Source organism: Fringilla coelebs, assembly GCF_963513975.1.
Source record: "Fringilla coelebs genome assembly, chromosome: 3".
NCBI lineage: Eukaryota > Metazoa > Chordata > Aves > Passeriformes > Fringillidae > Fringilla > Fringilla coelebs.
The window spans coordinates 86,770,122-86,791,022 of NC_140030.1; the positions used below are offsets into that span (position 1 = coordinate 86,770,122).

Here is a 20,901-nt window from a genome sequence, read left to right on the forward strand (position 1 = left end):
TTAATGTTTGAGAAGTGTGTCTTTGTGTAGCTCAGGTGCTAAAAACAAGCAACACAGCTTTTCAAGAAATCTGCTTCTCATAAAAGGATGAGATAGTTCCATTCTTCTTGACCACTTCCACCTTTCAGCATAGGATTCCAATGTAATTACAAATCTGAAGTGTCTCAGATGGTGACATGCCCCCCTTGCCTCTAGCTTACACAATTCTCAAATAGTATCCACCTTTCAGATCTTTATTTAGTGTAAACCTGAAGTGTCTTCTTTTTACCTCTTTGGTATTCTTTGTTTTCCTAAACTTGTTTGTGCTTAAAAATATAAACAGTATTCTTTCACAGTAGGAATTTTCTGATAACTTACTGCTGGGACATTGGCATTGTTTTAGCATCAGTTCAACAACCTTTTACAGTGCTATGGGGTGACAAGTTAGCAAGAAAGGGAAGCTGGGGAATCTGTTAATGATTGTTTTTTATCTGATTTGGATGTAGCAAAGAAATGGAATGATAGTTTGGAAATAGATTGGCTGTCTTTTAATTCCTCATCAACAGACCTTTGGATTGATAATCTCTCCTGTGCTGTAATTCTGACAAATCTTGTTTTATTTCATCCCAGTGAAATAGCCAAGGACTGATCTGACCGTAGCTACTGAATTTATCTCCCATACTTAGACAGACTTTCTGTGGGCTTTTCTCTTAATTTTGGAGGGCTCATATGAGATTGTTTTGTTACTGCTCTCTTATGTAATGCTGTTCATGGACTCTGGGTTTCAGTACCGAGATGTGCTACATGAAGTAAATTGGACCCTCTAGTTACACTTGCTAATACTTCTACCTCATTTCCTTTAGTAAAACGACCTCAAGTATCAAGTTTGCATTATAACTCTCCCAAACACCAAACAAAGGAGAAGAACATTGTATCAAGTCAATGCTTGTCTTTGTCTTCCCTTTCTCTCCTCAAGCCTGTCAAAAAAAAGATTAAACAGAGGTAGCTGTATCTCATCACCCACATCTCTGCTCTATACCGCAGCGGCTCGAAAACAAAGAGCACACAAATAGAATCAAGCAGCAGCATTAGCTAATTACAAAATTTATTCAGTAACAAAGGTAAGAGGCCTTAAATCAAAACTCCAGCACAGCCTGTAAGTGGATCTTCACTAGTGTGTAAGTGCATCCCTAAATCACGGCCATATTTAGGGAATGGAGTTTGCTTGTGTAGTGGTGCATTTTCCCCCCACGCTCTTTCTGGGGACAGCTTGTCTTCCTCCCTTGGATTCTTGCAGCTAGCCATACCTGTACACAGGGATATCACTGTGTGCAGCAATTTGCTGGTGGTGGCTTTAGGCTAATTGTGTCCTTACTTGACTCCACCTACTCTGAGAAGTTTGACATACCCTGTTTCCCAAAGTAAATAGCATTTGGGGTTTGGTTGTTTTGTTCATACTGTTTCATCCCCGCAGAGGAATGAAAGGGCCATTTTGTAATCTTCATTCTCAGTTTACTTCCTTCAATCTCCTCCTAAACCTCATCACATTAAGTGTTAGTGTTTCAAGTTCTCTTTCAAGCACATGCCATCCAAATCGTGGTGGTATGTGAAATGTCATGTTAGGCAACTGTTGATATTGTCAGAGGGATTGTATGTTAAGCTGGGGTGGGGAAGGTAGCACGGTATGTTTTGCAGAGCTGTGCATTTTTAAAATCATCGTGATCCCTGGCATATCACTTGTACTTGCAGAAGAGGGCAGGGTCCTACATCTTCAGATGGGGTGTTTTTCCAGATGTTCCACCCAGCCTGAGTTCATGTCAGACAAGTCAGGTCATTGCTGCAGAGCTATTGAAGTTCACAAAAGAGGATCTTTATTTATTTGAATGTTTCATTCGTTTCATTAAATCTAAAACTCTTTGAAGGTATACTACATTTTACTTATCACAAAATTAGTTACTTTAAAACTTTCTCTGAGGGAAAAGAAAGCGTAGCCCTTCTAACGTTCTGCCTTTTTCTCCCCATTGGTTCAGGTTACTCTAACAAGTACTCTTACTGCAATTTTAAGCAAACAGTATTATGTGATTGAAGTAGATACAAATCATTTAAATTATGGTGTTTGCTTAAAATTGCAGTAAAAGTACTTGATTTATGTAAATAGAGAGATACCATGTTTGTGATTAAAATTTTGCGCTGTAAATTGCCTTGTGGTATCATCTAAATATGCCACCCCACTAGAAAATCACATGGATGTGCAAAATGATAGCAAAGTCCATAGAAACAGGGCTAGCACATGTGATATTTTGCCCTAAGAATTCTCCAGCCCGAAGCCATTGGTGGCTAAGGAAATCTGATTCATATGTAATCCTGAATGAATTTTTCTTTTGTGTACTTGTCCAGCCTACCCTTTTATACAAATTGCAACAGGGAATTTCATAGCTTCACTACATCTTGCATTAAGATGTCCCTCCTTTTAGTTTTGAAACTAGCTCTTCCTTGTTAGCTTGGTGTAAAGCTGGCCACTACACTTGTATTGGAAGAGACAGCAACTAGTCAGTGCTTATTCACATTTTCAACATCACTCATCATGTTATGGTCATCGGTCTTCTGTCCTCATTTTCTGGTTTCCAGACTGAGTTGTGCTGCAGATGAATTTCTACTTCTTTCCTCATGATCCCATACTTCTTTTTGTTTTGACTTTTTATCTTGTGCTGAGTTGACATTTCAGCTGAACTTTAATCATAACCCTAAAAGCAGCTGAATGCTTTGGTGCCCATCTTACATTTTTGGTTAGAGTTGTTTTCTTCTGTGTGTATCACTTCATACTCATCTGTGTTAAATCTCTTTCTTACTGTCATCCAGTTCCTCTGCTTCAAAGCCTGTTCATTATTCTTCATGGTTGGAGTTTATTTTGGCTACCCTCAATAACCTGTCATCCCTGAACTGCCACCTGGCAGCTCACAGGTTTGTCAGGTCATTTATGAACATTTTAAACAGCACAAGTCACTAGTGAACCCTCATGCTGACTTAACCCCAGTGTTATTTACTCAGGCTGCTTAGTGACTCTTTCTAAGAGCTGCTGCAGATGTGAGAGATGGGGCTACCCCTAACTGTGAAGGAATCAGTGCAGCTTTTACACAGTGCCTGTGCACACAAACGTGCTGGGAGGGGGCCTCTGAAATTAACCCATTTGCCTAAAACTTAGGGAAGTCCTCACAGGAGAAAAACCCAGCTTTCATCATGTCTTTGTCATTTCCACAGCCACCTCCCTTGACTTGGTTTTATCAGAGTGAAAAACCTTAGTTTTGCTCTGCTTAAAACCAGTGGTGATGATTCTGCAGGCTCTTGGGCTACTGTTTGCTGATGTTAAATGGTCATTGAGTTCTCACTTGTGATGTCTGTCATCTGTACTACAGAGAGCACGAGATGACCTTCATTGACTCCAACAAGGATGATCAGTCTTTGGGCAGCCTTATGAGAAACTAAAGGAAAGTTTTAAAAAGAGTATGTAGAACTACATTTAGGAGTATCCTCTGCACTCACTGAATAAAAACAGTTTAAACTGCAGTGACTGGAGGGCTTTTGTCCTGCAAGAGCAAACTACCCTTGCGTAACAGACAATTGTTTTACAGTAAATCAGTAGCAAATCATATGATGAGTAGCTTTTGCTAGAAAATCTTGATAAACAGAACCCACTGAAAACAGGTTGCTGGTTGATTTTTTTCCCCCTTTTTGATGTCTAAGAACAGAGAAATCTGCTCAGAGTTTTCTGGAAAGTCTAGTGGTGGAAAAGACAAGAGCAACAAGGACATGTACCAATACCTCTTTCTTTAAACAATATTTTTTATGTGGCATTGGGGTTGGATAATAGAAGAACTGGTTTCTGGAATTACAAGACCTTTCCTGACACGTGCATTTTGCATTAGATTTTAAAATTCTAACTGGAGGAGATGGGAAGAGTACAAAAATATTTTCTAACTTAAGAAGTGGTGGTAAAGCTTCCATATTTTCTGCTGTACCCAGTGAACATAAGCAAGTTTCCATCACCTTCTGGTATTTTGACCGTTATTTTCCTTGTGTTGATTCATTCACCTTCTTTTCCTACCCACTAAGCAAGATTTGTAAACTTACTGTGAAACTACCAGAAATTCTATAGCCTTTTCTCTAACATAAATTCTCAGATTAAAAAAAAAAAAAAAAAAAAAAAAGCCAACTGGCTGAGGGAATCTTTTAAAATTCACACCCTCTGGGTACTACCCAAGAAGAGAGTCATAAATACACATGTCCAAAACTATAAAGATTAATAGATTCCTGCTCTGGACTATTGAGGAAAAAAAAGGTCATATCTCTAAACTTAGACTAAAAGGCCTTTGTCAGATGTTTTCAGTGGTATTAAGCAACTCCTGCTTTCCAGTAAAGCTGGGAGCTGGGAGAGCGAACAACCTTTGAAATTTGCTGCAATTGGAAATTGCCTCATGTTTTCCATTATAAGTATTTTTCTTTTGTTTCTTGTATTTAAAAAATTTTCAGTTGCAGGCTGAGGTTTTCCATATGAGATAGCTGTTTCAAATGAGTCCTATTTTGAAGCTTCCTTAGGGCTAACATATTTGCTTTACTGATTCAGTTTCCATCCCTCAAGAGGTATCAATATTTTTTTTCTGTGACAGTGTCAAGTTAAACCTTCCTTTGACACCTCGGGTTTCCAGAACTTTTTATGAACTTTTTCTTTTAAGTATGCACCTGTGTGCACTGATGGTAAAGAAAGTGGATTGCAAATGTTGTATTGACACTCCTCGGGTTGTGGTTAAGAAGGCATTTGTAGAAGCTCTTGGAACAGTGGTTTTGGCAAATGATGTACCTAATGGGATGAATTTTCCTATGCTGGTTCTTATTCAGGAAGCATCTGAGGAACACTGTACTCTCTCGAATTGCACATGCAATGTGAGTTTAATCAGTTGAGTTTTTTGTTCAAGCTTTCAGGTTAATCAGTGGGGTTGGTTTGGGGGTGGGTTTCTTGGAATTGCTATCATTTTCTGCATTGACAGAGCTTGAGGTCTTGGCTGTTTTCCTGCTGGTTACTTCTGCCACGGACTTCAGTTCCTCCCTAGATATGTTGTGTGATGGGAAATTTGGGTTATTTTTTGATCTGGCTTCCTAAGAAAATTGATTTTGTTTGCTGTTAAATTAATATGATCATGTTATCTGTATGTACAGGTATCTGTCATTTTTGTCCTGCTAACATTTTTGAGCCTGTTGGTCAATTTGGAAAAAAAAAATGCAGAAAGGTAGAAGTCTCAAAAATGGGAAATTCCCATCGTTTTTATATTCCCATTAATATAACCACTAAGAAGAGGAAGATACTGTTACTGCCACCAGAAGGAAAGGCTGAAGCCCTTCTGTATTCAGTGCTGAATACAGTGCTGAAGCTCACTTCAGTATTCAGTGAGCAGAGAGTCAATATGGGAGAAAGAAATTATGAATATTCTAATCTTAGGAAGTGCTTCAATTAGAATTCATGCCTTATTAAACAGCAGGTGAAAAAAGCCTCTCTTCAGTCAAGACTCCTCTCCTGAATGCATGCTCTGACATCTTGCAAGGCATAAACAGCATCTGAAGCTTTTCATTTGGCAAAGGCATTTAGGACGTGTTTCCAGTGTGGTTTCTCTGATGTTTGTAAGGACTGAACTCCTGCTGTGCTGTGGCTTTAACACAGCCCGTGTAAAAAGTCAGTCTGATACATTGTAGAAATCCACTGGAAACCAGACTTTGTTACTATGCTACTCACCAACTTCCTCCTTACTTCTCCTGTGAATAGTCCTGATTCTTGCAAATAAAGGGGGGTAAACATTGACTGGCAGGTAGTCAGGAATAACAGAAATACAGAGATTACATTCGTGGGATAATATAGCTGATGTTTACATACATAAAACTCATAAAGAAGTAATTCATCAACCTTTATTAGGTCATGTCCGTATATTGGTATGACATTAACGTCGGTAACGTTGTGTTGTTATAGCACGTGTGCAGAGGAGGATCAAATTACTGCAGATGTGTGAACCAAAACTTTGAAATTGTGATTCTTTTGGAGGTTTGGGGGAAAAAAAAAGTGTTGACTTAATATTACGCATTTTGTGTATGAGCTTACGTATGAGGTGCAGGTGGTTATAGGGGTAAAAAGGCAGCATCTCATTTTATCAAGGAGACATTCAGATAAGGATTTATGTGTCCAAGGCTGTACGAACTGAAATAAATTATTAAATAAATAAAATAGTGTATTGCATTATACAAATGCCAAGTTTGAGCTAGCAAACAAGAGAAAGGATAAAATACAAGAAGTTATTGGATTGGCTGTCGTTTGTGAAGTCAGAAGTAGATTAATGATATTAAAGACTCTCATCTCATATTTTTTTTTTTTTTTAGCTTGAGAACAATACATTAGGTACAGTAGATCCAAATCCTAATCTAAGTCTATTGTTATTTTTAAACCAAGGTGGATAAGAATTTACCTTAGTACAAAAGGATCAAATCTCATTCCCTCCTTTGTATCACAAAACAACTGTTAAACCCTATGCCTGATTCTTAATCTGGAGTGAAATTGGGCATGTATAGTATTCTGGCATTGCATCATTACCCGGAGCTCTTAGTGAAAGGTAAAAAATCTGGAAGCGTGAGATGATTTCTTTGCTGTCGGTGTAACCCCTGTGATTTTTAAAGAAATTAAAAACAATCAGAATCCAAAGAAGCACTAACTATGAAGTAGTTATTGAAGGAAAAACCTTCAGTCATTTGCAAGAAGGAAGCCCAGTGAGCACAAGCTATAAACAGGGAAGTTTAGATTTAAATTCACAACTGTATTTTTTTGGTTTTGTAGAATCATGGTGGTTTTTTTTTTACTCCAACTTCAGTAGACCTAAAATCTTCATAAGCTTGCACATTCATTATAATTCACTTTAAAACATCCAATAGTAGCCTGTATGTTGAAGACAGAAAATAGTAGAAAAAGCAAAGAGCATATGATTTCTGAGAACTTCTGTCTTCACAACAAATTAGTAACCTAAGCTGGCAGGAGCCCCAAATCAGCTATTTCTGCCCAGGTAAGCTAGAATTCTAAAACACTTGTTATAGATGTAAGTAATATGGAAGTTTTCATTTTACATTCTTTAGTCAATTCAAAAATAACTTTTCATGAGTGACAGATCTTCACAATTAACAAAGCTTCTCAGTCTGAAATCATGTACTTCTGTGGTTGCAGATCAATAGCATAGACAGTGTGCAGCAATTTCTTTGAATGTTGTAAAATGGGAAAACAGTTAACCTGCCTGAGTGGATAGTATCCAAGGGGTTTTGGTGACACTGTGATGTTATTAGTTGATGGAAGGCAGAACTTGGGATAAACTGAAACGGCTCAACAGTAAACTTCACCTTGAAAGATGCTGAGGACCTGCTTGAGAAATTCTGGTTGTACTCCACTTCTCAAGTAGTTGGGAGTTCTGCTCAGCTTTTATTCGCATACAGTAATATTCATTCCCTGTCAGAAATTCTATCGGGCATTGTCTATTAATGTATTTGCAGCAATCTGTAGAAGCACTATACACAAATTGTTTTATGTGTTCTTGAAACACTTCGCATTTTTAGGGTAAAAGGTATTTTAATAAGACATGTAGTACTGCTTCAATGCTTTTATTTTTGGTAATCATCTGATTTTTTTTTTACATCTCTATATGACTCAAGAGCCTTAATATAATTCCAAAAAGACAATACTTTATTTAAGAAGCAATTCAAGATGTAGAATCTTAATATTTCAGTCTTACTAAATGACAGAACAGAAATTATTTAAAAGCAGACAATCTTTCTGAAAATGCCATTCTTCAACTAAAGAGCCTGGTTTATCAAAGCATCTGATATTTATTTGTAAATACATCTACTTACAGATGCCATTTAGGCCATCCTGATATCTTCTACTCAACATCTTAAACGTTAAGTGATATTAATCAAACCCTTAAAAAGTGATAAGGTGGAATTTTTGTCTTTCAATGGCCATGTAAGTGTTTGCAGCTTCTAAGGCAAAGAGGGACAGCCTTAAAGGCAGTTTAGGGGGTAGAAGTGTCTGTGTTTGACTAATGGCCTGACTGATATCTGTACATGCACTGTGAATGTTCATTATCTCTTCTGGGATAAGGGGAATATTTGTGAAAAGGATTTTTTGCTCCAGTCTTTGCCTTGCAGAACATGCTATAATGAATGTGCTCCATGACTAAAATCCAGGCATCAGTGTAAACAAAATCCTGGGAATACCTATACTCACCTTCTGACCAACTTAAGCACTGCTGTTAAGTTACAAATTATGAGATTTCCAGTTTCTTGTGTATATATGGGGTCCCTGCTTCACTTTTAACACAGTGAAGATCCGTGGGTTTATTTTCTGCCTTTTCTGTTTTAAAAGTAGATCTGTGTCTGCCTTTTTACAGAAGGAACCTTTGTTACTTCTGGTGTAAGACCAGAGTTTCAAAGTGCCAGTGTTTTCTTCTGAGAATTTTTCTCAGTCTTTCCACCTACCAAAGGCTGCCCTTGTGCAATGTGATCCATAGCTCTGCTTCCCTCTGTTTTGAAGAGAACATATTAGGATGAATTTTGAATTATTTGCGTTCATGGGAACAAAACAGACTTAACGCAAATTCCTGTGGTAAAGACTCTGAAAGGGGCTGTGAAAACTGTCTGAGCAGATTGATATCACCTTGTTAAATGAGTAAGAGTTTAACATGGTTCATATTAGCTTGTCAAGCCACAGTGGCTGTGTTTACATGAAAAACTGATGTTCTCTTGCCTTGTGTCCACATGTGTATTTGGCTTACATAAAACCAGAGTGCACTCGGCCTCCTGGAGCATTTAGCAGGAGCACCAGACCAGACTTGTAGCATTCCACATCATTTGTGAACATAAGATAAAGCCAATTTCAAGATCTGAGCAAGAATGCCCTTTAATCATGCTGCATACACATGGAAATCAGTGTCAGAAGCCAGATGTATGAAAGAAAAACATTTTTCTCCTTTAACTTTCTGTCTCCCTCGGGCATTCTTATCGATGACCCAAATGCTCAACTTCATATCCAGAAGTTTTCCAGCATGTTGCTCTCGTTTCATTTCTGAAATTTTTCTGCAAGTTTTCTTGCTCTTTCAGTATGTATTTCTTGTTCTTCATGTAAGCTAATTAAACGTGATGCTGATGAAGCAGAGGACAGGATGTTTCATACAAAATGTTTCTCCAGATAGATGAGATTCACTAATAAGGATTACTGTATGGCCTAAGGAGAATGAAAAAAAAACTACAAGAGAGAAGTTTACAACACAGCAGTGTTTTAGCACACAGGCAAAAAATAAATGCTCTACAAAATGACTATGTCACTGGAAGTGTTAGGCATTAAACAATACAGGAAAAGATTAACAATAAGAGATAATTACTGTAATTTGGCAAGTAGATTAGGGAACATAAATAAAATAAGGAACAATATGAGCAAGTGCAATCACAAAACATAAAGGGCTACAAGTTATGCAAGGAAATGACTGTTGTTCTTCAGAAAAAGGCAAGAACAGTAGGCAGGGAAGGCAAGAGAGTCATAAGGTATTGAGAGTAATTTTTCTGCTTTGTGATAGACACTGCTGGTGTTAACTGGGTTTAGTACAAGTACTGGAAAATTACCTGCCATGTGAACAGTCACAATGTAGTAAACTGGATGTTACTGAATGCCTGCTGTAAGAGTCATCAGAAATTACAGATAGATACAGTATATGTTTGTATGTGTAACTAATACTGTCTTACAGCAGTTATTAATTTATTTTATCTGCTTTATTGGAGGATAATAAGAGAAGATGTACATGGATTTGTGATAAATATTCTGTTCAACTGAATTGTTTGGGAGATGTTCATCACTAAAGCAGAGTAGATTATAAAAGAGTAGATCAGTATCTTAAATGCTGTGAAGCACTGTGTAACATACCACCCAGGCTTCAGTGTAGTGAGGAATTTCCAGGGGTCCTTACAATAAATAAATCCTGGATCCTTTGGTTAATTTATTGGGTGCTATTGTTTCAGAGGAGCATACTGCTCACAGCATACCAGCAGTCCAGTATTCTCTTTCTTTTCTTCTTTTTCCAAAAGTTTATAATTCCTAGCTCCTGTCTTCATGCTACACCATTTTTAGTTCCTTTGACACAGCTCTTCCAAGTCATTACATTTTTCCCTTGAAGTAGAAGTGCCAATGCCCAGTATTATTTTACTTGCTACTTAGAAAGCCCTTATTATATTCACAGTTTAGGGGGTTATAAATATATCAGCAAAACAGGTAATGCCATTAAAGGTACCTTTCTGAAGAACAGGAATTTGAAGAATAACAGACTCAACTTTCTTCCTTCAGGGTTCATGAGAAGGAGAAATGGGGAGAGTGCATTATTTTAAATTCCTGGGTTTATGTTGGTATCTCAAATCAGTGCAGGGTGGAAAAGTTTAACAATTCAGTCACAGTTGACTTTTTCTTCACCCAAAATCTTGTTTTCATCATAGTTGTGATGAATCTTCAGGCTCTTTCACGTTTGCTTTTCTTTCTGAGATCCATGCAGAAGAAAATTGAGGGAGGTTAGGCTACATGGTCTTTCTCTTGTACATTTTTGAACTTCTGTGGAAATGGAAATAAAACAGGACTGCACAGGGCTCTCTTTATTTACTTATCTGCTCATGTTGCTTATCTTATCTACCTTTTCTGTTCAGTGATGTTTGCTTCTCCTCTATTTGTCTGGATTTCTTTCTTACAACTTTTCCTGGTGGTTTGGGAGTTTTATTTGCGGTTATTTCCTTATTGCATTGAATTCCCTGTGAAAATCCTCTCTGACCTTTCTTCACTTCTCACTCAGGTTTCTTTTAATTTGTTGCCAATCTTTAAGAAATAAGCAAAATGCTTTGGAAATTATTTATCTACATTGTAAGTGATAAAGGTTTAAGTCTCCTTTCTGCAATGTACATGCTTCCTACCCTCTCATTCAGTTCCTCTCTCTGCAGTAGTAGACTGTGAAAGCTTTTGGGACAAGAACCATGCCCTCTTCTTTAATCAATGAGGCATCTAGCAACTGATTCAGGGCTTCTTATATCTGTTTCCTGTAAATATTATTTATTAAATTATTATTTAGTAAAAATATTTAATATTATTAATTGGAATGAATGCTAGTAAGCAGTACCTTTTGGGAGGGAAGGATACACCAAAGTTATATTTTTAATATCCTAAGAAGTGTCTCTAAATTCAGCTCTTCTGTCATTTGTTATGTATTCTCATTGTTATCTGCCCCAGTTGACTGAGTATGGTACATTTGCAATACACATTACTATCAGTGGGTTTTTTGCAGAAAAACTAAGGGAGCATCAGTTCAGTAAGTTGCAATACAAAAGCAACATTTGTCAGAAATTTTTAGCCTTAAAGAGAAGGCTAAAAGTGTTTTTATAACCTGCAGAACTTTTCATATTTTCTTTTTGAACCTGTTAGTAGCATTTTATGAAAAACAATTCTATATTAATACTTTGAAACAGTTTGAAATATATTGCTTTATACTTTTCACTTTGATGTTGTCAGAATGAATAAATGACCATAAATTTTGTACCACTTTATGGAGTGGTATTCTTTACACCAGTTAAGTTAACCTGTGCTTTTCAAAGCCTCACTGATAATTTCTGTTGCTTGGACTTTTCCTCAAGTTTGTATCTTGAGGTCTGATGGAGGTGCCGGAGGATAATCAGTTGTGCTGGGCTGTCTGCTGTGAGCCATGGGTCAGTTTATAAAAGGGGCCCTGTCACTCAGAGAAGAATGCAGTGTGGTGCCTGATGCAGGCAGAGTGTCTGTGTGCTCTGTGGTACCACTGTGTGACATCAAGTGTCCCATCAGCCAGGTAATAATTGTTATCCTCTTGTGGTTTTGTTTCTTCAGGGAATGTGAGGTGTGAGGATGGTGGAGTGCTTCCTTTTCCAGCACTAGCAGCCCAGGTTTTCACTCATTTAACACACCAGTAGAAATCTGTCAGTCCCCTTTATGCAGAATATTTCTGTGTGTAAAGATCCATTAAGCAAAAGAAAAATCCTTTCAGTCCTGATTTATCAAATACAGAGGAAATACTAATATTTTCAGACTTTTATGCTATCATACAGCAGTAAGAAAAACTTGATACTGCAGGATTAGCTGTTCTTTCTGCCTCTAGCTCTGAGTACTCAGTGAAGGGATGAAAAGAAACAAATTCTAATGTAATTATAGGGTTAGCCATCTATTAATGTCATGCTACTTGAGTTATTTTCTTCGAGAAGGAATAGAATCCTGGGGACAAAGCTCTTATCTCCACAAATCCTTCAGTATTGAATCACTCTAGGTATGGTTTGCATTTAAGTCTGATAGGTTAAAGTCTGCTAGAACCTAGAATCTGTACACTTAATGTAAATCTCCTTGGTATAACCACTTTGTCTGAAATGGCTGATACATTATAGACAACCGCTTTTCTTGCAATTTTACCTGCAGCAGAACAAAGAAGTTGGACTAACCCAAACATGTATTTATTAGCACTTAAAGATTACTTCATCCCACAGCTTTTGTACTAGTCTATGAATGTTATTAAACTTCTATGTACTTCAGTGTAAGCATCTGAACATAATAGGTGGGCAAGCAGAGAAGCAGAATGGCTGAAATAACATGCTAGAACATACAGAGTCAGCAGAAGAGCTGAAATAAAGCTCAGTAAGTCTGACTTGCAGTTTTCTGCACATTCTGTGAAACTAGAATACATTCTGGTTTTAGTATTTGCTCTTTACAGTGATTATTTCATATTTTTTTCCAGTCACTAGTCAGGACAAGCTCAGAGGTATTTACTCTGAACCACTAGTAGGTCAAGGAAAAAATGATGGTATCATCCTTTCAGCTCTAATGGCCAGATGCTGAGTCTGAGTTTGACCGGGATTCTTTCTTCAGATAAGCAGATTTGGCATAGTTTTCCCTCTAGGTCTATTTGTGATTGTATTTCTTTTTCCAGAACATACAGATTAGATCAGGTTAGATCTCTTAGCTGAAATTATACATTTCTGTTTTACCAGTGTTATAGTAGAAGTAATTCAAAGTAAAAATTGTTTCTTTGAAAATAGAATGAAAATGGTTTTGGACGTGTTTCCCTTTGTAATAGATTTGAGTGGACAAGCAATATGTTAATTATGTTTGCTTTAAATTAACTATTACAGGAAAGGAAAGAAAATGCTGTCTCAAATCTAGACTGTCCAATTTTTCAGTACAAATGTTCTGTTATTTTACTGCTAAGCTTTGTGTTGCTGATCGAAGCACTATCCCAAGGCTTCTGCCAAGCACCACGTTGTTTGTGTGATAGGAGGGATTTGGTTACAGTCAGGCGAGTCTGAAAAATGGTAAACTGACAGCAAATCTGGGATCATGGTTGCTAAGGCAGCTTTTGTGGTCACGTGCTTTTATTTGATGTGGTTCCTTGTGTCTCTTGTGCCAAATGGTGTAATGTACTAAAGTGATGAAACTGCAAAAGAAAAAAAGTCAACTATTTACTTCAGCAGCAAAAGACAAAGAGAACAGGGAAGGAGATCAAAGCCCTTAACATGCCTCTCAAAATAGGAAAAAAAAGCAAAAAGGAGGGAATTTCTTTCCACATGCTTGAGGCTACTCTTGGGTATAGCCATCATGAGTAATAAACCCTTTAAATGCTCATGTCTGTCTGCAGTGTGCTTCAGTTTCAAAATACAGCAGGTATTACAGAGAGTTAAAAAGGTAATTTTACCAGTCTCGGTAAAATAAAGGGCTGTAGTCTAAAAAGTCTAAAGTCTACTTTCTGTCACTGGTACATAGATTTAACAGTGCTTTAACACTGGCCACACTGACAGAAAAACTCATCATTACTTTAAACCCATATGAAAGGTGTTTCACTCAGAGGCAAGTTTTTCAATTGTTTACATTTTCAAAGTTAGATGAATCTATAACTCCATCATTCACAATCATTGAACTTGTCTTTTCCCTGTTTTCTGTGTGTTTTGCAGAAAGAATATATTGGATTTAGAAATGTTGAGTGCAGTCAATATTATATACCACTTTTTGGTATAAAGCTGTTTAATGTTATATCACACTGTATTCAGGATAAGTATGATTCTTACAGTTCTGAACCTCCTCACCCAAATACACATTTTCTACTCTCCCTAAAAACAAAAACTCTATCAAGTAAGGTATACTTTTAAGAGTATAGCTTTTCTGTTGGTGTTCTTTTCTTTGTGATATTTGTTTCACAGAAAAGTTCATGCAATTTTTGAAAATGGGGAATGCGAACAGGTAAGGGGGGATACAAAATATAAACTGTATTATGTGTGCACAGGTCCTTAGCTGTAGTAACATAACCTATGTTAGCACTTAACTCTTTAAACTGTGATGTAGAGGGTAATCTGAAATAATCCTCATTTTTCAGACTTAGCTCAAAAGTTTCCCAGCAATCTAGAGAAACCTGCATTTTTTCTCTTTGGAGAAGGAGGGAAGCAAAATGAATTGCAGGGAAGAGGCAGTGCTAATGAGGGAGTTTAGGGGAACTAGGCAGGCCCAAGAGCTGTAGGGACAGGGATATAGGAATAAGAGCATCTCTGTACATGCCTGTAAGTGTGCTTTGCTAAAGCACTCAGTCTTCTGAGGTTGAAACTTGCAAGTACCCTTCTTTTCTAATGAAGTGATGGGCAAATAACAGGTTCCCTATCCATAAATATTCAAGAACAAAAACAGTCACTTCTCTAAATTTGTGAGTTAATGCTAAGCCATTTATTGATGATGATTTCTTGAGAAAGACATTTTAATTAATTATAAGTTATCAAAAAATGTGGAAGAATTTTGCATTTTGTGTGTTGGCCTGAATAAATGGATCCATTGAGAGACAGAGAAATCACTTGGAATGCACGAGTCAACAGCAGAAATGTAAACATACTCCAGCTATGCTTTCTGAACTTGTATTTCAGCATGTCACAGAACAAAGCTTCTGTTAATGCAGGCTGACTGCTGCACTTGTTGAATTCAGTAGTGTGTTCCTCACAAAATGCAATTTAATTCCCAGACCATGGGTCGGAACCACATTGTGACTGACCCTGGAAGTCCAGGAAGACAGGACCTTGCTGCAAGGAGTCTCTGCTCTGTCTTAAAATGAGATGCATGAAGTTGGTTTGCAGAGCTGAGTAGGCTTAGAGTAAGAGCAAGCAAATAAAATTCTGAGGCCAGCAGGTTCCAGCATGTTTGTACAACCTTATCTCTGAGACAGGTAGATCTACCATGTATTTAATCTTCATCTGGTACTAGTCCAAATGAAATAGCATCCCCTAAGACTATTGTTTCATGAATTGTTAAAATTCAGACTGTTAGAATTCTAGCCTTTAAAAAGTAGCAGTTTATTGGAAAAAACAGTGTAAAACTCAAACACAATTCAATTGATTGTACTGAAACTGGCCTTCCTGTAGCAGCAATTTTCTGTTTCCTCATCATATCTCATGATGCTTTCTGTTCAACATTTTTTGTTGTCATGATAAAATGAGCATGGGGCTTTTTTGTAAGGGGTGTATAGCACTGATATGGAGAAGGAAACCTTGATTGCACAGAGAAGTGTTTAAGATCTATGCTCCAAGAGGCCCAACTATGTGGAAAGCAGATTTGACATGCAGCAATCTTTAGCTTGTGCTGGTGAAATACTTTACCAAAAGGAATGTCCTTCACTATGAAAGGCTTCTAATAGCACTTTGTTTGGCACTTTTTCTTTTGACTGGACTGTGAGGTACCTCAAAAAGCAGCCTTTAAATATTGAGATGTATGGCAACATTCTCTTGCCCAGTTGTCTCCATTTTGCATCCTTTACAGGTCCTTCTTTGGCACTGTGGAAGTCTCTTCTTTCTTCAGTTGCGGGTTTATTATAAGTCAAATGAAGCATTACATCCTCTTGCCTGGTCTCAGGGTTGTGAAGTACAGCAAATATGTTCCTTTAACGTGACAGACATTGTAGTACAGCACAGTCAAATGAAACTTTGAACAATAGCTTCTTTATGTGTTTAAAAATGAAAGGTAAATATCAGTTTAATGAGGCAGATGAATCTTAATTGCTAAATGGTTATAGACAGTTTTGAGATGGTCAGAGGCAAGGTCCTGTGCAAGTGCAGTATTTTATTGAAATATTTAATAAGTAGATTCTCTGACCCAATAGAGGGAACAAAGACACCTGTCCACTCTTAATTTTCCCTACCCATAATTATTTCTACAGAATATAAATTACATATGCTACAGCTTTATTCTGTTTTCAGAGGATAATTATACTAGAAATTCCTGCCTCCTTTCTGTGGAGGGGCCTCTTTCTCAGAAACCACACCTTTTACCAGTCTGTTTTTCATTTGAGAAGGGCTGGATTTCCATTTATATCAACACATTTTTACGGGATGGCTACTTTCAAGAGATGGATACAGGTAAAATGGGAAACCCTTACTCACAAATCAAAATAATTCAGTCTGGAAGATGTATTGTAAGCTGATGATATAGAAGTGAAAGTTTTTTTTTTTTTGCCTGTGTAGTCTGTTAGGGATGACTTCTAGTTTCATACCTGCTATTGTAACTGAGAGAGAAGCCAGTAATTCCTGTTGTAGTCATGTGAGCATCTTCAGTGCTGTGTCCATGCTGCAAGGGAACATAGACTTGGTGTCAAATGGGGCATGGCAGGATGCAAAGTGGACAGTACCTGTTGCTCTGTGTATGAGATTGGAGGCTTTTATGGATATATTTACATAATATGTAAAGAGTTTAATAAACTGGAAGTCAGTGTCCTAAAGTGAGGTTCACCACCCACTTCTAACATACCAGGAGGTCAAGTTTTCCATTCTCCAATGTTACAGATCGGTGGACCCGCTATACTTGCAATTTTGTAAGAACATATTGTTTCAGAAATGTTCCAACTTTCTAATCATCTTAGTCATACTTCAGTGCTTTAAACCATCCACAAGTTGCAAAATTATATTCTTGTGTGAATAATTTTAGTAAGGGGGGTAGCAGCAGGGAAACTGAATTCTGTTTAAAAAAAATCCCATTCAAGTCTTACTTCTGCTGGAAAAGTTTGTTTGTTTCTTTATGTAGCTGTGGTGTACTCAGGGCTTTTTTTTTTCATCGTTGCATATGCAAAATCCAGACCTGCAGAACTGTTCCATGTGGTGAACAGTCTGCTAAACCCAGACTGTTTTGCCTGAGTAGCAGATTTCCATATACCTCATTAGGAGTTTGGGATTTTTTTGATTTATGTAGGCTCTGTTCCTTCAAAGGGATGCATGACTGTAGACCTTTATACCTACCAAAGTGGTTTCTTATCAAGTACTGAGGAAAATAGGCAGCCAGATCCTGTTGGAGAGTAAGAGACTTGTTTTGCAGAGAAGAAATTTTCTTTCTAGCCAGTGTAATTTGTCAGGGAAACAGCATGTAAACAGGAGGCCACCCAAAGTAACTCAGCTTTTGAAGCATTTTTATGGTGTCCAAGTTGCTTCTGGATGGTTAATGAATGATGTAATCCACAGTGTGTAATGCAAATTTTGATTTGGTAAGGGACTATGAAGAAAGATTTAGGTCAGTGCTGCTAGAAGGAAGTAGCATGGACTTTACCTAGTCGTTGCCTTATACAGCCTGATTTAAATAAGTGTTAGATCTTTCCACACCAAAGAAGCCATTATCCTGAGTAATAGCAGGTGCGCTTCAGTCTTCTGTCCTTTGATAGAGGCAAATGGTTAAGCTGCCTAAACACATCTCTGAAGTTTCCTTATTTCTGTAAATTCCTACCATTCAGATGTCCAGTATGTGCACAGACAGAATTAATATCCTTGTTTTTGTCATTTCCTGCTGGGCATGAACAAAATCATAGAATCATGGACTATAACCATAAACCAACATAGATTAGCAAGAAGGAGCTTATCTGGCCAAGCCACTCCTCAGAGCCGGGCCAGCTCATGGCCCCTGTGTTCAGCTGAGCTCTGAGCACCGCCAAGGACATAGCATGACTGAGCCCCACTTCAGAGAAACCTCTGACTCCACCGTCTCTATAATTTTTCATTAGATAATTGAAGGCATCAATATGCCTTCAACTCCCCTCCTCAGTATCCCTCCTCTGCAGTGTTCTCTGAAGACTGAACAAACCCATTTCTTTCAGCATCCTCCTTACAGCATCATGTACCTGATAATCTTTCTGGCTCACTGCCCCCTTGATTTACTAGGTTAACATCAGTGTTCTATTGGGAAGTCCAAAATTGGAGTCAGTGACCTGGTTCATGTTTGCATCTGGCCATCTATGACTCCTCAGTCCCAATTATTTTGATTATTCTTAGCTGGTTTGACTGAAGGTGGGTTTTGGAATAATTAAGGACTTCAGGTCCTCTCTTCCCCTACTAACAAGGTATCTGAAGTACAGTACTCCACATCTTACTGATGAGAGCTAAGAAAAAGAACTGTTCACAATGAAAAAGATATTTCCTGAGAGAATGTTTTGCATTAGTGATACTCTTGATTTCAGTGGTTAATTTACAGTGGGTCATGGTATAACCTGTCTTTATAGATGGTATCTCTCAGTACTTTTTATTATCACCACAGCATAAAATATACTTCCTCTTGGCCTTCTGACTTCAAGAACAGGGAAAGAGGACTGTGCAGAAATAATTTTCAAATCCCAGGGGCTGTACATGTAATGTATTCTTAAATGAACTTATTTTTCTAGTGCGCTTGGAGGATCATCTGCCCTTCACATTCCAGCCTTTCCTGGCGGAGGTTGTCTCATCGACTACGTACCCCAAGTATGCCAGCTGCTAACAAACAAGGTAAGCTGCTGCAGAGAATCATTTTTCCTTTCCCTTATGCACTGTACTGCATTTCCACAGACATTATTCTTCTGCCAGGTGTGCAAAGCAAAGCATGCTTATGCAGAACTACACAGGGAATACCTTCTTGGTAAGAGCTAAGTACGTAAGCACGACCTTGAATAGAATGACTCCTTTAGGTGAACAAGTGAGTTCGGGATCAGATCCTGGAGCAGTAAGAAAAAAACTGCTCTATGTTATGATTTAGGGTAAAATTACTGTATTGTACAATACTGCATTGCAGTATACTGGTTTTTAGTAAATACAGATGTGTAGTTTGCATATTATTGTTCTAGTTGCAAGTTCTCATACCCCAGCCATTGTTGTAGGTTTTGAGTACTTTCCGTGATTTTTCTTCTCAGATGTTTCCTCCAGATGAACTGAATCAGCAGTTTCTTTGGATGTTTATACAGTAAGAGCTACTTAGGGTTGCTGAAAAGGTTGTGTTCCAGTTAGCTTACTGTTTAAACAAAACAGAACGATGGTAGTATTTTGAAAGTTTCTCCATGATTTAAGTATGATTTTCAAAAGAAGGCTTAGGGGTCGACATTTAGAAATTTACCTATTACAGGCTTCCTATTTGTATATTATATTTACTTTCAATTGTCTAAATGAAGAGAATAATTTTATCTCTTAGAAAAAGTTTCTTCAGAGCGTGTTTCCGTAATTATGTTGGAATCTATCATTAGAGTTGTTTTTGTTGTGGTTTTCTGTTAAAATTACTTTCTGTTTTTAAAATCTGCAGGCACACCGGGCTGTTTTTATCCTTTCTTAAACCAAGTCACTTAAGCAAACTTATCGTATGTTTTCCTCTTCCCAGAATAACATTTCAGATCCTACACAAAGCCTTCAAAATAATCTTAGTGTTTTATAAAATACAATGTTTGAGTTTATAAATAGAATTTAAGTTATACAAGACAGCTCTCAGCAGTGGTTGTATCAAGACTTTTTCAGTAATTTTAGGAAAGGATTTGCCAGCCAAGGAATTCTAGTATTGCCATAGCCAAGAAATACTCTTCCTGTTCTTTTCAAAGAGGGAGAAAAGGTTCTTAAAATGCTAGTTTTTGTTCTGGAAAGCAAAGGAATTTACACAGGGAATCACATATAGAACCATACCATAAGTACTTCCAAGTCACCAGTTGTAAACCAGATGTCCTTGCAGCCTGGTGACACATGCTTTTGTTATGGGTCAAACCCTGCTCACACTGTTCTTTTAAGTGATGCCATCCAAATCAACAAGAAAACATACATGGTGTGAGGAGAATTTTGCCTTAAGTCTCCAAATTTAGCATTGTTGGATTTTGTCTGTGCCAGGATGGAAGTCTTTCAAAATCCAGAGTGCCTCAGAAACTGATGCTTGCAGTTGAGTAGGTGGCTCCCTGAGTCAGCATGAAACCAGTGAAAGAGCTTAGTGTTCAGAAGATTTTGTTGGAGGTGCTGTCTTCAGAAAACACACAAGATCAGTTGTGCAAGAAATTTAATTTTTTCTTCTCTTTTATAACCAGAATGTTATTTTGACACTTAACTTACTGTCAGTTCAGATAACTGGTTTGCCTATCACAGGTTTCTACTCAAACTTCAGTAAGGCAAGCATGAACATTTCTTTCTTTCAGTGTTTGTGTCATGCAGTTAAACAGTGCTTCAGTCTATTGTGAAAGACTTAAGTTTCACTTAGACATGGTTAAAGAGATTTCTTTACAAGATATTCTGTATGCAAGATCCAGAATTTTTTTTAAAGGCGCTTTAGGATGCTTTAGGAAAAGCATGCTAAATGTAGGATTGAGAAATTCTACCATGTCAAACATAGATATTCCTTAACAAGAAATATATTACAAACTGGGCTTTGGGTTTTTTAATCTTTTTATAGCTCTGGATTTATTTTCTTTCTTTTTAAAGGTACAATATGTTATTCAGGGATACCATAAGAGAAGAGAGTACATTGCAGCTTTCCTGAGTCACTTTGGAACGTAAGTTTTCTTCTGATGCATATTTTTCTGTAGT

General features: G+C 37.5%; 1 protein-coding gene across 2 annotated transcripts in view; it reads left to right on the forward strand.

The window, feature by feature from the left end:
• BABAM2 (BRISC and BRCA1 A complex member 2) overlaps positions 1-20,901 on the forward strand; it is a 163,445-nt gene that overhangs the window by 104,368 nt on the left and 38,176 nt on the right. For both annotated transcript variants that reach the window (XM_084202711.1, XM_084202712.1), the window contains exons 8-9: positions 18,762-18,861; positions 20,797-20,867. In XM_084202711.1, the coding sequence (XP_084058837.1) occupies positions 18,762-18,861; positions 20,797-20,867 (171 nt within the window). The remainder of the gene's footprint in view (positions 1-18,761; positions 18,862-20,796; positions 20,868-20,901) is intronic.